The 17,345-nt window shown below is 33.0% G+C and overlaps 2 protein-coding genes across 2 annotated transcripts; both read right to left on the reverse strand.

Annotated features, from left to right (window-relative positions):
- Positions 1–890: 890 nt before the first annotated feature.
- Phum_PHUM604560 (uncharacterized protein) lies at positions 891–2,125 on the reverse strand (the record flags this gene model as incomplete). The annotated part of the gene is made up of 4 exons (XM_002432868.1): positions 891–1,017; positions 1,092–1,345; positions 1,619–1,858; positions 1,937–2,125. 4 exons carry the CDS (start codon positions 2,123–2,125, stop codon positions 891–893), a joined length of 810 nt encoding a protein of 269 aa, XP_002432913.1.
- Positions 2,126–10,820: 8,695 nt separating this feature from the next.
- Positions 10,821–16,992, reverse strand: Phum_PHUM604570 (uncharacterized protein; the record flags this gene model as incomplete). The annotated part of the gene is made up of 13 exons (XM_002432869.1): positions 10,821–10,961; positions 11,049–11,188; positions 11,363–11,432; positions 12,336–12,740; positions 12,813–13,109; positions 13,187–13,341; positions 13,418–13,705; positions 13,772–13,929; positions 14,067–15,551; positions 15,684–15,915; positions 16,061–16,345; positions 16,431–16,740; positions 16,828–16,992. 13 exons carry the CDS (start codon positions 16,990–16,992, stop codon positions 10,821–10,823), a joined length of 4,131 nt encoding a protein of 1,376 aa, XP_002432914.1.
- Between the last annotated feature and the right edge of the window lie 353 nt (positions 16,993–17,345).

The raw sequence follows: 17,345 nt of genomic DNA on the forward strand, positions 1-17,345 counted from the left end.
CGATTCGGTTTAGGTTTAGGTGTGTGTAATTTTTTTAAATAAACTTTTTTATGAAAAATTTTGATGACGTCATATTTATTCACACGATTCAAATTTTAAATTGATACCGATTTATTATTTATTTTTCATTACTCCCGCCGCCATTTAAGAAAAATTTATGAAAAGAAAAAAAAACCGACGCCATTTTGATGCAAATAAAAAAATTTACACATATATATTTTTTTTTTAAAAATTAACAAAAAAAAAAATAAGAAGACTAATACACATACGGTAAATATATAGTAAAATCGATCTTTCACACATTTTCACGCGCATTCACGCACCCACTTACGCACACTAATAATAATGATAATAAATAAAAACCACCGCACTACAAATTAAAAAAATAAAAATAAAAAATAAAAATTTATTTATTTATTAATTAATTAAAAAAAGGGGGAGAGACTCTCATATAAGTCAATCGTTTTTTTTTTTTTTTTATTAAACAAATAAATTATTTATCAATAAATAAAAATCTATGTATTTTGTCACACTCACCAATAAATTAAATAAATAAATAAATAAATAATAATAATAATAATATTAATCTAGTTTTTATGTCTCTCTCTCTCTCTTTTTTCATTTATAATTTCGTATCGATAAATATTTTCATGTTATCAGTCGGTGGCACGTGGATATTTATATATAAATAATGATAATAATAACGATAATAATATGGAGGGAAAAAAAAAAAATCGGAACACGCACGCACGCACGCACGCACGCACTCAAAGACTCACCCATCGAAATCCCCACAAATAGTTTCCAAGTTTCTCCTCCTTCTTTTCCCTTTCCTCCCCCTCCCACCGCATCATCCATCCCTCCATTTTGAATTTTTACAACCCTCATCATCATATTTCGTTACATTCGACATAAACAGCTTGACAGTCTTCTCCAGATCTTCCTCTTCTTCCAGCGGTGTAAAACGAATCGAACGAACCCGTCGATACTCTTTCCATAAGAAAGCTCGTTGCGTACCTACGGGTAAAAAAAAAAATTTATATTAATCGTGACGTCACGTCGCAATCTACGTCATACAAAGGTTTACTTACGATCCCAGACGACAGTATAGAGTGCTAGTCCCGGATAAATCGGAGGAACATTCTTTGTTAGCTTCGCAAACGTATTTTTGCAAACATTTATCATCGCTCGTTTTAAATGATCTCACGTAGGCTTTGAGCATCGTTAAACTCGCAGTGGCGGCTTCAGAAACTGAATCTTTTTTACCGAGTGATCTCGCTTCCATCGATCTGTGACTGAAAGATGTTTTCAATGCGTCCAAAAGGTTCACGACGATGTTAATGAACTGTAAAATAAGAAACCACGAAGAGATTATTTAAGAGTGAAAAAATGGCATCGATGAGGAAAAAGCTGTGCTCGGTGATAAAAAGCCGTGTAATAAGAAATCCTACCTCTCCAGCTTGTTTGGCCATGGAAGCAACTTGATCGGGATCCTTTGAACCGAGGACAGCCGAAAGGACTGCAGCAAGGATACCCTGGAAAACCACGCGAAAGGATTTACCATAACCGATAACAAGACATTTTCCCGCGCGGGTGGACATTTAAAAAAATTTTTTACCTGCATGGGTGACGATCCGTTGTCGACTTTATCGATGCCATCGTTTGTTGGCATTACGGCACCTCCTAAAAGCATCGTCACGATTTTAAGACCGACGGATATTATATTTGCCCAGGGTGACGAACCTGAACCTCCATCTGCATCCAAAGAATCGGATTTGCTGGGTCCCACTGCTTGTGCGGGATTAAATATCATTTGCATTATCATACCCAACATGTTAGACCATGAAAATCCAGAATCCTGTACGACGAAAGAAAGAAACAAAAATCAAATCGGTGTCGCGCACGTGACGTCATTAGTTTAAAAAACAAAAAATACCTGAATTTGATTGGATGTAACATCGTCCAACGCATTATTATCGATTGAAACTTTTTTTAAATTGTTTGGTTTTTCCGCAAATTTACGAAATTCCGGACGTCCAGTCGATGGTAAACATAATCCTGGAGAAAGACAAGTCGATGCGAAAAGTGTCACGAATGCACAAGCTAAAAGTTGACGATTATTCATCTGTAACAAAAAAAAAAATCGAGTTAACCAATCAATCAACAGCGAGTATTATAATCGTCGTCATCGTCGTGGCAGAAGAATAATAAGAAGTGAAAATATTTAATTTAAATAACGACGACAACCTTTCCAGTCGGTTTCATTGCCAAACTTTCACTTTTTTTTTTTTACGAAAGAAAAATTTTATCGTGACACGATTTTCTTTTCGTCCAGAATTTTCACGTCACCACATCAAAAAAGGTTTCATCCGGGATAAATAGAGAATCTCTCGCGATTCATTCATTCATTCATTCGTCGTATGTGGCGGGGGGGGGGACGAGGAGTAAATATTTCGGATATAAATCATTCATTCGCTAAGAACACTTTCACCGCGATGACAAATCACTCAAATCGAAATATTTTTTTTCTTTCTACTACTTTTTCTCCGATATTCAGTACCTGCCTGACTGACTACCTGCCTGACATCCTATCATCAGATACCACCACGTCATTAAGGTGGTATCCGGTTCGAGATGTAATCGTTGACGTTTTTTTATAACGTAACGTTTTAAGTGTCGCGCACGATGTTTAATCACTTTTTTTCTTTTTGGAAATTATTTGCGTGACCTTTAAATTGTGACCCCCCTTCTTCAATCAATCTCTCTCTCTCTCTCTCTCTCTCTCTCTCTCTCTCTCTCTCTCGGGAGAGAGAGAGAGAGAGAGAGAAATTAAATTTCTCTTTCTTCGAATTATTATTTTTTTTAATAACGAAGTAGAAATTATTTTTTTTTTTAAATGTGATCGCACGCATATATTCGGAGAAAGTAAAATTTTACAAAAAAAATCATCATCATCATCATCATCATCATCTTGAGATCGATAGGAAATGACGTCACGACACATACTACTACCACTACTCACGTTCGGTTGATGATTGTGACGATGATGATAGTATCAAAAGAGTGATATAATCGAAAAAAATGAAATACTTCTACTGCTACCACGTTCGTAACAAGGGGAAGGAAGGGGAGGAAGGGAGGGGAAAAGACGTGGCGGAAACGATAGAATAAAAATAAAAAAAATTTCCTTTTCAATAACGTTAAAAAATACCGATGACGATTTATTTAGAATATGTTTGTGTGTGTTCGACCCAGAATTTGCCAACCCGTTATGACCTGACTGATTTAACATCGTCGTGGAATTAAACCGTTTACAGGTATACAAACACGATAAAAAAAAAACCAGGTTATTAGCATTTATTTATTGAAATGGAACTTTAGAGTCAAGGTTGTCGTCCTTATCGATCCTTATATATAAGTTTTTAACGACTCCATTATCATCAAAAAAATATTTTTTTAAAAAAAACAAGTCAAGAGGCCAACGTGAATTTAACAAAAAAAAATCGGGGCAACGTTTATCACGTTAGGATTTTTTCCGGTCGATTCGATCAGTTTTGCCAACCCGCAAGCGATGTAAACCCTCAACGGTTTTATTAATTAAATTTTTAAAAAAAATTTAAAAAAAAAAAAAAAACTCAAAGATGATGGTTCTCTACGTGTTAAAATAAATTATCGCGAAGGTTTTTTATCGATACGATAAAATATTCCTCACCTATAAAACTATTTTTAAAAAATATAAATTGACCGTGGTCATCTATGCGAAATCCAATTAAAATTTTATTTTTTTTATAAAAAAAAAAAAATTTTCCGAATTTTATCATTTTGAAATTATAAGAAGAAACAAATAGTGCATGCGTTAAACGTGTGAATCAAACATTTTTTTATAATAAAAAAAAAAACAAAATTTTCCGAATTTTAAAATTTTTATTTAATTTATTATTTTGAAATTATAAGAAGATGGAATTCGTGCATAAGTTAAACGTGCGAGTGAAAAGTTTTCTTAAAAAAAAAATTTTTTTCCCCTTTTTTTCCCTCCTTCCCCCTTACTCCCCAATAATTTACCGCTACATTTTTTTCAAGTTCAAGGCCTTTTTTCGTTACTCTATTTAAATTCGCGTAAATTTTCCTTTTGTTTACGTTTTTCAAGGTCATTATTAAATGTCCGATTCATTACCCCGACCGATTTATGAATGAAAACGAAAAGGAAAAAGGAAAAACGTAACCTTTTTCCTTTTATTTTTCCTCAAACCTTTTCTCATCGAACTCGCGTATCATTACAATCGATATCGAACGATTTATCGAATTCATTCGATACAAAAAAAAAAAAAAAAAAAACGAAAAAGTAGGTTTTCGTCTTCTTCTTCTTTTCGTTTCTATTCTTATTACGATGAAATTCTCATTCATAGTATTTCGTTAATGTAAACATTTAAGAATATTTACCGTTTTAAATAATGATAATAATAATAATAATAATGATGATAATGGGATCGATATACAATCTACAACGGAATTTGGAAAGTTTTTTCTTTTTTTTTTTTTTTTTTTTGCAATTATTTCGAAACTTTCATTCGATAAATTTTTTTTTTCCCCCCTTTTTCTTTACGTTTTACACGGAGAAAATCGATGTGATAAAAAAACGATTAATCGAATCGAAATTCCCCCCCCCTCCCGAAAAGAAAAAAGAAAAGAAAAATCATACGGATGACGAACAAACAAACGAATGAAAAATTCTATAAAAATTATTATTATTGCGTAAACGGAAATGCATTCAAGCACACTCACGAACACACACACACACTCTCTCTCTCTCTTTCCGGTTGGATTATTACCTGTGAAAAGAAAGAGAAAAAGAGAAAAAAAAAGAGAAATTACAAAAAGATTCTTGGAAAAAAAGAAAAAAAGAATTAAATTGATCCGGTTGGGATGAATTTTACAATCGATCGATAAAAGAAAAAACAATCGTCGTTATCATTATTATTATTATTATTATTATTATGTGACACATCATCACACGGATGGAACCATTTTGAAAATATTTTGTCGTGTTCTCAATTTTTTTTATTTTTTCGTTACATTCCATAGAAGAAATATTTATGTATGAGTTTAAAAAAAATTCGGTTTACCTCCGAGTTATTTTTTTATTTTTTTCCTTTCACTCCGTAATTAATTTCTCCGTTCATACGTTTTTTTTATACCTTTTCCTTCTCATTCATCCCCCCGTCCCTTCATCCCTTCATCCCCCCATCCTTTCCCACCCTTAACGAAATAAAAAAACCGTTATGACGTATTTCCACGCAATTTTTTTTTAAATTTCGTTCGTCTTAAAATTTTTTTTTGGTTTCCTCCCCTTTCCTCCTCTATCCTCCTCCCATCCGACCCCCGGTTTGTCAGAGAGAGAGAGAGAGACGATAGAATAAATTCCAGTTATTGTACAGGTTCAAAACAGGTATTTCATTTAAATTACTAGAACAATTATAAATTGGTTAACCCCGATCGACGATTTTTAATTTATTTTTAAATACAAAAAAAAAAAAATTCGTGAATGATGCGAACGTTTTCCTCTCGCAACCACCTTGTTCGTTAATTATTATCATTATCATCATTATCATTATCATTTTTTTTCAATAGATTATTAATTTCACTTATTAATAAAATTTTATTAACGGTTGTTGACCTCCAAAACAAACACCGGGTGACACAGATTTTTCTTCATAAATTTATTATTATTTACAGACGATGGGAAAAAAAAAAAATTTTATTCGACGACATAAATAAATAAAACCTTCGTACCTTACCCCTACGACCCACCCTCCCTCCCTCTCGCACCCCCCAAAAAAAAATAAGAAGAAAACTCACCTTTTATTGTTGTTTTATTTTACTTCTGAGGGTGTAAATTTCCTGTAATTAAACAAATAAATTTTTTTTTGTAACAAACGCACAATAAATATTTAATAATAATAATAATAAAACATAAAATGACGCGATAATAATAATAATAAATAAATAAATAATAAAAAAATGATATTGAAAGAACCGAAATAATATAATAAATGGCCTAAAATCACCTTGAACTTGGGTTTATATACTCTGACCCAGTTTTCGGTGAGTAGAAGACGAAGAGAGAGAGACAGAGAGAGAGAGAGAGAAAAAGCAGGTACGGTACACGTCTTCTCTATGATAAATTAAAATGATTTTATTTTTACGTATGTTCAACATGGGAAACTCACGTCATTTTAAATTTTTTGTTGAAAATTTTTAATCGAGATGCGAGGTATGCGAGTCGATTGAAGGATTAGATGACCGTGAATAACGTTTAAATAATTTTATTTACACAATGTTTCTTACGTTGCGATGCACATCAATTAATAAAATAAAAAAATTTTCACTCATCCCCCTTCTACTACGTCCGAACGTAGAAACGAACAAACGAACGCTTTTAACAATTCGTCGTTGGTGTCACCGCGAACGTTTTTACCGGAAATCGGAAACTCAACCATTTTCCCTATAACGATAATAATAATAATAATAACGTTTTTTTTTTATATTTTTTTTTCTTTCCCGTATGCAAAAAAATTTAAAGTAATTAAATTATTATTTACTGTAATTTAACCTTTGACTTCGAAGTTGTAGTAGTAGTTGCAGAGGTATTTGTTCGAGCTTAACAAATTTTTAATACAAAAATTATTATTATTATTATTATTATCATTATTAGTACTTTCACGTGATTATAACCGAAATGAAAAATTCTTTCCTCCCCCCTTTTTTTTCGTTTTCCAATATTTATTTTAATTTAACGAATTTACGTGTTTATTATTATTACTATTATTATTATTATTATTATTATTATTATTATTATTATTATTATTATCGTACAAACAACAAACAAAGAGAAAAGGTAAATTCCCACGCGATCATCTCTAATACGGAGAATATTTTATTCGTTTGTTTATTTGTTGTAACTTTGTTTGTTTAAAAAAAGGTTCGTTTGTTTCCATGAATCAGAGTCAAGAGGTTCTACTTCCGGTTTGGGGTTGGGGGGAAAGGAGGAAGGGGAGAAAAGGTAAAAGTTATTGGGTTTGTGACTATTATTATTATTATTATCAGAAAAATAAATAATAAGACGACAACGACAACCGTTGTTTAAATAATAATAAAATTTTTTAGTTTTTTTTGTTATTTCAACCACGACGACGCCATATTTGTTGTAATTGTAAAATCACGATTGTCAAAAAAAAAAAAAGGAAAAAGAAACAAACAAACAAACAAACAAACAAACGGTATTTATCACCATCATCATCATCATCATCATCATCATGAGAATATTTAACCCCGTTTACGAGAAAAAAAATTTTTTAACAACAGGAAAATTCGTTCGTTTTGTTTTTGAATTTCCGGTTTGGAAAGTTGGCAACACAATCATCGTCATCATCATCATCAATTTTCCGTCATGGTTCGTCATCGTCGTGACTTTTCCTTCTTTTTTTTTTTTTTTTTAACGGTTCGTAGTTTTAATCATCGCATCAGAGATTTTTACTTTTCTATTATCACGCTCTGATATATATATATATATATATTCGCAAATCAATCATTCAATCAATCAATCAATCAATCAATCAATCATTTCTCCTTAAATACTACGATACATATATGTATCGATCAATCGAAAAATCTCGAACGGATACTCTAATGATTTAAAATTATTAAACTAAACTAAACTCGACACACTTTTACCATTTATTACAATAATAATAATAATAATAATAATAATAATGATGATGATAATGATGATGATGATGATGATGATGATAATTATTATTATTATTATTAAATTTTCATTTTATTAATTAATAAAAAGAAAAAAAAATTAGAACGTAAAAAAAATCGTTGCGTTGCGTTATTATTATTATTATTATTTACGACGCGACGCTTAAGTAATAATAATAATAATAATAATGATAATAATAATGATTTAAAAATCGAATGGGGAAATTTGGCGTGAGAGGGGGGCAGGAAGAAGGGGAAGAAAATTTTCAAACATTTTCTTTAAAAAAAAAAAAAATTTTTTTTAGAAAACAAGTTGCTGATTGTCGACGCGTTGTACAAACAACACAACCGAACAAACAAACAAACAAACAAACCGAAAACTTTCACCTTTCATTTTCACCTGTTTAACACACACACACACACGTGAGCATCGTTTTCTTATTTTATTATTATTATTATTAATATCGATTGGAATTTTTTTTCTTTTCTTTTCTTTTCACGTTTCGAATGATGCGTGGGAAAAAAAAATTTGATAATAATAATAATAATAATGATGATGATTTATGTGCGGGCTTGTTTATTAATAATAATAATAATAATTAATTGATGGATGAATGACGTAATGAAAACGATTTCAAAATTTTAAAATTATTATTTTCGATTTTTTATGAGAAAGAAATAAAAATAAATAAAAACAACAACAACAACCAAGCAACAAACGAAAACAACAACAACAACAACCGCAAACAAACACGCACACGCACGCACGCACGCACGCATATTTTATCGATTCAATTTGTTTTACATCAAATTTAAAAATTGTAAATATTTTATATCTCGAATTTTTTTTTTTTCCCCTCCGACATTTGTTTTTCGTCATCATCGAAAATACGAAAAAATAATAATAATAATGATGATGATGATGATGATGATAACGAATAAATTGGCGCCATAAAAACAAAAACGAATAAGATCAATATATCAATCAATTAAAGTTTTTACGAAAAAATTACTAATAATAATAATAATAATAATGATAATTTTTCGTTTTGTTTTTCTCTCTCTCTCTCTCGAGAGAGAGGGGGGGGGGAGGGAAATCGTTAAAAAATTCCAGTATTATCGATTTAAAAAAAAAAATTTTTCCATAATTATTAAATATCATCATCATCATCATCATCATCATCATCGACGTGAAAACGTTTTGACAATAAATAAACGAAAAGAAATTTTCAATATGGTGGAAACAAAAAAAAAACTATTCGGATTGTTATTTAAAATCGATACGAATCGATCGATCGATCAATAATAATAATAATAATAATAATAATTACGTTATGAATTTTGACGACGGAGATGACGATGATGATGATGATAAATTCAAAAGTTAAATTCCGGGGGGGGGGACGGCCAATGGGTTTTAATAAATTATTATCATTATCATTCGATTTGTTTTTTTTGGTGATCGGTTTTAAATGGATTTAAATAAGTAATAATAATAATAATAATAATAATAATGATAATAATAATAATAATAATAATAATAATAATAATGATAATAATAAATTTTTTTAGTGTAATAAAAAAAAAAAAACGAAAAACACCGCGGGAGGCGACGTAATCACGTGGTTAACAATTGGAAAAAAAAAATAATAATAATAATAATTTTTCATTTATCCCGTGCATCATATTCCACGATTAAATTATTATTATTATTATTACTCTAAGTCTTATGCGAATCGTTTAACCGTTTTATTTACCTAATAATGGTAATAATTATTATTATTATTACTATTGTTTACACCTGCCATAAATCAAACCACGAGTACGTAAAAAAAATTTTATCAATTTCAAAATGCGTAATAATAATAATAATAATAATAATTTGACTTAATCTCGAATACTATCTCACGATGATGATGATAATAATAATAATACTAACAATAAAGGATAAATTAACGATCGATTAAAATTTTTTTTTTTTTTTTAAAGAAAAAACCCATTGCAATTTTTTGATTATGCAATTTGTCATGCTTTCAACCGTTTACTTTTAATGAATTTTTTTCTTCCTCCCCCCCCCTCCACACACACGCGCGAATAATAATAAAAAAAATCTTTTGTTTGTCGAACGTTTTACGTCACGAAAGAAAAGAAAAGAAAAGAAAAGAAAAAAAGAAAAAGGAAAAAAAAATTATTAATTTTATTCATTTATTATTATTATTATTATTTTTTTTTTTTTTTTTGGTCAAAACCGTAAACAACAATCATTCAAAGACGAACCGTTTTTATCATCATTATCACTTCTTATCGAGGGAACGAGCCGCCATTTTATTTGAAAAATAATAATAATAATAATAATAATAAAACGTTTTTTTTTTTTTTTTTTTTTTTTTTTTTTCAATTTCATACAAAAATGATTTTTTTTTCTATTTTATTCTGAACAATTTTACACGTGTGTACAGAGTACCGTAATTCATTTTTTTTCTATTTCATTTACAGTCTTACGGGTAAGTTTAACAAATAAAACTTTTTTTATTCGTTCTACTCGCTCGTTCGAATTAGAAAACACCCCCCCCCTCCCCCGAAACGAACAAACAAACAAACGAACGAACAAACAACTAAGAAAAGAAATCAAATCAAAAACGACAAACTTTGAAACGATTTCGATCAACATTCGAAAAATAATCGAAAGTTTTTTTTTTTTTTTATATATATAATAATTAAAATTATTCCCGTGCGTGTTCTGCTTGGGTGGGTGGGCGCGTGGGTGCGCGTGTCGCGCACGTGCACGTGCACGCGCGCACTCACCGAATTCGCGTATCGTTTATTTACATTCGTTGGTTGATTTCCTCCGATGCTTCCAACCGAGGAATGAGAAAATCAAAGTAAAAGAAAAAAAATTAAAAAAATAAAATTTCCGTACCTGAAATAAAAAATTTTCAAAAAATTAATTAATTTTTCCGTTTCGATCGAAGAGAGAGAGAGAGAGGGAGGGAGAGAGAGGGGAAGAGAAAGACAAAGAGAGAGAGAGATAGAGAGAACAACATAGGGTACCTTTCTTATATGTATTTGGTACGAGTCAATGCGCTTTCACCGAACGTCGGATCCGTCATTCTGCTCCAATCCGTTTGTCCGACCACGAACCCGATGGCTCTCATTTTTTCCTGTTGTCTTCTCTCTTCCAAATCCGCCCATCTCACCTGTAACCAATGAAACCCCTCCCCCCGTTAATAACGATAAATACAAACTCCACCTCTCGGGCGTGGGATAACAATAATAATACAAACTCTTTTCTTATTTCCTCCCGGCCCTCCAGATTCCGAATGAACAACGTTCTCGTCGTCCGAATCCACCGGAAGTTGAAGATAATCTTCCATAGTGCCGACGTGAAAACCTTCTCGACGTCGTTTCAAACCGTCGAGACGATCTGCAACAATAAAATCAATCATTTTCAACCAGGAAAAAAAAAAAATTCGATTAAGAGAGAAAGAGAGGGAGAGAGAGAGAGAGAGATGGGAGGGAGAAGTTAAAAAAAAACCGGAAACAACAACCGGAAACGATTCATTAATAAAACTTTTTTTTTTTTTTTTGTTTTTCTTACCTAAATTTTGTTCGGAATTTTCTAATTGATCCCAACGGCTCTTGACGAATGTCGACACTCCAGACTCATCCTGCGATAATAAAACCCCTCAAGTCAAATAAAAAAAAAAAAAAAAAAAGAAAAACACGTGGTGAGAGTAAGAGAGAGAGTAAGAGAGAGAGAGAGAGAGAGAGAAATAAAAAAATAATTTTTTCCAATAAGGTTTACGTCGATCGAACCTAGAGAATAATCGGAGGATAACAACCAAAATCTTAATAGTTATAAATAATAATGATAATAACAATAATAATAATAATAATGATTTCGTTAAAAAAAGAAAAAAAAACAAATGATGACGTCATTAACAGTTGACAACACATCACCCAAAATTATTTTGTTTGTTGCTAAACAACAAACAACCGTTTAAAATGAAAAAAAAAAAAAAATTTTTTTCTACTATTATTATTATCATCGAACCTCGTACCTGAAAATGAATTTTTTTTTTTTTTTTCTGTTTAAACAATACAAATCAAAATAATAATAATAATGATAAAAACAAAATAATGCGTTTAATAATCACAAGAAGAAAACGGTCGCCATTTTGATTCCATTTTGAATCCTGAAATAAAACTTTTTGTTTGTTGTTTGTTTGTCTTGTTTGTTTTGGCAAACTTTTACTCACCATTTAAAAAAAAAAACCGTTATTAATATTAATTAGGTAATAATAATAATAATAATAATAATAATCGTCGTCGCGTCGTCGTCGTCGTCGCCGACTTACCTCTAACAATGTTATCTTATCATTGATTGATAATAATAATAATAATAACAATATTTGTTTGTTTGTTTGTTTTTTTGTCGTTGTTGCAAAAAGCATGCAGGTATGCAAAGACCTGAAAAGTTTTTCCTTTTTTTTTGTCCCCTTTCTTTTCCTTTTCCTTTCTTAAATTTTTTTGTTTTTTTTTTTTTTTGGTACGAACGTCGTACAACTCACCTCATCTTCGTCATCTTTTTTTTTCATCTTCGTTTCCTCTTCCGTCGGCTCCGACTCTTCCGTTTTATCATCCTCGTTTTTCCCATCATTCGAATTTTTTTTCCTTTTCCTTTCATTCTTTTCATCTCCTCCCGCAGTCTTTTCACCCTCCCCTCCTCCTTCTCCTTCTTTTCCCTCTCCTCCTCCTTCTCCGTCCATTTTTTCCAATTCCGTATCGCTCACGACTTCCATTTCGACTTCGGTGATGGCATCCGATTGTAAGAGGGATCTCACGTCTAGTCTCAAGTAATGCGGTGGAGTTTCTTCCCACGCTTTCGCCAAATCCGATATTTCCGTTTCCGTTCTCTTGTGTATGTTTCTCCCTTTGCAAACGGTTACGTCGTTATCCATTTCGGCTATGTACACCTTGGGAAAAAAATTTAATGTTACGCACACGCATGAATCCAAAGAATCCCCTCTCCGTTCATCATATCAAACCTGAAATCCCTTTTGTTTGGCAAAGCTCCACATCTCTTCGTAATCTTTGGTTTTTTCATTCACCGAATCCACTATAATAAAACTAAAAAATCCATCCGAAACGGTTTTCTTAAAAGCTTTCAGTAGGGATCCCCTGTAGTGAGGCTCGACTCCGGCTTCGTATTCGTATTCTAAAACTTTGGTTTTAATTTTCCGACCGGTTTCCTTATCAACAATTTCCTTTTCGACTTCCGTCATGAAGTAATCGTCTAGGGATAATATCCGCGGTGGATCTCCTCCTAGTTCGATTTCTTTGTCCTGAGGAACAACAACAACCACAATCAGGAATCGTGGAATCGGGGATTAGGGAATCATTTCCTTCATAATATACGTACTTTGATGAGCTTGGTAACATACGTTTTCCCACTTCCGGGTATTCCTCTCATTATAAAAACTAATTTACTAGGCCTCGTTTCCCTCCCGGGAAGACAAATCAAATCTTCTACTAATATTGTTGTGACGTCAAAGGAATGCTTAGAAACTTCACCGTCTGAAGAGAAAAAAAATTTTTTTTTGTAACGCTTTTCATTTTTTTTTTTTTGGTTTTTATTCTTAAATGACATTACCTCCCGGTGATAACTTATCATCCAAACCGTTCTTTTCTTTTTTAAATATTTGCCTACCGAGACGATCTCGACTTTTGGACCTGAGGCCACCTCTGAACGGTGGAGAATCAGAGCCCCGTTTGTATCTCGAATGAGGGGATCCCGAATGAGATCTGACTCGTCCTCTCGGTGATCGGGATCTTCTTCTGAGCGGAGAATTCATTCCCGCACCACTACCACCACCACCCTTCATCATTCTATCGTCGACGTCGAAATCCCCGTCGCATCGTAATTTATCTTTTTTCCCATCTGCAAGGAGGGGGGAAATGAAATGTTTTCTCGTTTAGGGAAGTGTTTATATCGTCTGGGACATACCTTTGAGTAAAACGTTTTTGTCCACTCCGTGTCCGTAATCGATGACGGTTGGTGTGTGAGTATCACCCTTGTGTTGATAATCGAAAGATCGAGTTTCCAATTTGTCATTGATCGTTCCTCCGTGGTCGTAGTCGAACGCTTGTTTGTTTTCCCCGTGACTGTAGTCTACAACCGTCGATATTTTAAATCCGTCGTCGATTTTCGTGAGCTTTTGAGGAGGCCTGAAATTAATTAAATTGTTTTTAAAAAAAAACTTTCATCGAATATAATAAAAAAAATTGTCGACTTTATTTACCCTTGAGAATAATCGAAAACTTGTGGATTCCAAATCGGTTCACTCAATCCCTGTTCCCGACTGGTTCTCCCGAATCGATCGAATGTATCCGCGGGTCTATCGAAAAGTCTTCCGTCTCTCTCATCTCTGTAAAACTTGTCGAAACCCCTCCTGAAATTTCTATTTCCGAATCTCTCGTCGACATCTTCCCGAGACTTGTACCTTCCGAACCCTCTATCGTCCCTACTTCCTCTCCCGTACTGCCTATCATCCTTACTGTAAAACCTGTTGTTATCGCTGTTGTTAAAGTTACGCCGATCTTCTTTTCCGGCATACCTATCGAAATTTCTACTTTCGTCTTTGGAAACAAACAACCCTCCTCCTCCTCCTCGATCATCTCGACCGAAGGGCAAACGATCTTCGTAATTCCCGCTCATTCTTTCGTCAACATCATTACGATCGTTTCCGAAATGAGTTTTGTCCGCGGCGTTACTTTTCACTTCGTTGAGACGATCAAAATTTGTCGGAGCATAGGATCCCTCTCGCAATCTATCGTGAAAATCGTTTCCCCTTTCGTCCAAATCCCTGGATCCGATGGATCCTTCCAATTCGTTACGATTTCTTACGGTACGATCTCCGCTTTGGATTAACGACGGATCCTTGGGAGATAAATTTTGTTTTTCTTCACAATTTTTTTGACCGGTTTCCAAATTCCAATTTTGCCTTCTCAAAGGATCAGACTGCGTAGTGCTATCTCCCGACGGAAACTGTTGATTTTCATCCCGTCGGGGCAAAGTCGGCGGCATAACGTTAAAGTTTCCCAATTTGGCTAAAATATTTCCCACGTATCCCGAGAGTTCAGTTTTGTCTAATTCTTGACTTCCGGTAACGTTGTGAACCCACGATTTGTCTTTACTCGGTTCACGTTCGAGAGATTTTTGCGACGCCATTTTTTCAATTTCCCACGGTTGCAACCACGGAGACGGTGAAGTTTTGGGCCAAAGATTCGAATTCGCGTTCGGCCACATTTTGTCATTTCTTTCGAAATCCCTTTCTTCCGCTCTTCCTTCGAACGAATCCGTAAAATCTTTATCCCACGTCTTTTGCTTGCGACCGTTGTTGGTCCCGGTTAATCCGGGTGGTTTTTCAACCGTTATATCGAACAAACTAGGAACTTTGGGTTTGGTAGGAATATTTTGCATGTGCTTCATGTTCGGCGGACACACTCTAAAATCCGGTAAAATGTTTAATCCTCGATTAGCTCCCTCAAACAATTCTCTGCCGCTCTCCGGTAAAAATCTTTGCTGATTGGTATCGAGATCTCTGCGAAAATTTTCCGCGGGAAATCGTTGGGGAGGAGGTATTCCAAATTTCGATCGGGATAACGAGTGATCCACATTTCCTCCCAATCTTTGAGCATCGAAATTATTATTTCCTTTAAATTTATCATTTAAATGTCCTCCTCCGCCTCCTCCTTCTCTGACTTCTCCCTCAAAATTACCGTACCTGAAAATTAAAAAATTACAACTTAAACTTCCTTATTTTATCATCATCATTATTATTATTTGATTTTAAAATTCTTGCCTCGTGGGATCCGTTTTATCGTGATTATAACCACCGAAATTATTCGAAGTATACGACGATGTCTGATTGGAAAGTTTTTCCGACTGAGAAACTGAACGATAATTGTTAAAAGCTGGAGAATTGGCAAGATTTTCCGGGGGTTTATCAAAAAATGGAACCTTATTGTTGTCGAATTTGGGGGGTTCACCGGTGAAAAAACCTTGGGATATTGAACCGGATTGAGTTTTGTAACTATATTCCGAATCTGTTGTTTTAGGTAAAGAAGCCGTCGCGGTCGCGGACGAACCTGAAACTTGCGTGCCGAGTTTAGGTTTGAAATCCTCGGGTCCCCCTAAAAAAAAAAAAAAAAAACAACAATTAAATATTAATAATAATAATAATTAAAAAGTAAAAGAAAAATCATCATCATCATCATCATGGTCGTGACTTACCTCCCAATGGTAAGTCTTTTAAGAGTTCATTTGGTTTGCTCAATCGTTTCTTCCTCATTTGTTCCCGTCTTTGAAGTAATTGTGCCCTCCAAGTTTCCCATTTTTTTTCATATTCAATATATTGAGCTTTGTCTGGATGATCTTGATTTTGTTTTTTCCATTCGTTAAATTGACCTTCCCATTGTTTAAATTGTATGTCAAATGTTTTCTCTGCTTCTGACAATTCTTCGAAACTTTCCTGTCCGAATTGGCAAAGGCTTTTACTCAAATCACTATTTTCCGCACCTGAAAAAAATTAATAATTTTGTTTACAATGAGATGTTAAAAATGGCGCCTGTTAAAAATATTTATGATTTAAATATTTATTTACCCCCAGGAAAAGGCAACGGTGGTTTTTCTTCGTCGGGTGGTGGAGGAGGAACAGGTTGAGAATTGACAGGTAAAGGAGGATTTGATATTAAAGATGCGATGGGTGCAGGTACGGGATCAACGGGTTTGGGTATGCCAATAACGGGTGGGATACCAGGCATCAAAACGTTGGGAGCTTGTCCAACGGCAGCCAATGATTCTGCATATTTTTTCCCATATTGAGCCTGCCATTCTTGATATTTTTCTTGCCATTGTTGCCACTGTTGCCACTGTTGAAGTTGAGCAGCGTTCCATTGATCATATTCGGGAGGCTAAAAATAATAATAATAATAATAATAATTTTCATTTCTCTCTCTCTCGAATAAAAACAAATTTTTTTTTTGTTTTTGAATTCTCACCGGAATCCCTGGTGTAGTTCCATACATGGATTGATAACCAGACAGTATAGGATTATGTTCAACCCCAGGAGGTGGAAAATTGGTGGGCACAATCGGTTGAACATTCGAATAACCAGGACCTGATCCTTGATTCCAAGACCACGAGTGAATATTTTGATTTTGCATAGTATTCTTCTCTTTGAATATTTGAAACTTTACATGAAACCTAAAAACATGCAGAAAATTTTATAATTAATAAATATGTTTCATTCATTTCAAACCCCCAAACACAATCAATTATTATTATCATCAATCAATGATTTTTTTTAAAAAAAAATTCATTAAAAATAATACTCGAAGATTTAACGATAAATTTTTTTTGTAAATTTATTTAAACCATTAAATAATAATAATAATAATAATCTGTAAAATAAAATTAATTTTTACACATGAATAAAAAATTTTATTATTGATTATGTTTTTGTTTTAATAAATAATAACTTACATAATAATAATAATATAAATTAATCGAGAGGAAC

The sequence above is a fragment of the Pediculus humanus genome, genomic scaffold, assembly GCF_000006295.1.
Source record: "Pediculus humanus corporis 1103172108318 genomic scaffold, whole genome shotgun sequence".
Lineage (NCBI taxonomy): Eukaryota > Metazoa > Arthropoda > Insecta > Psocodea > Pediculidae > Pediculus > Pediculus humanus.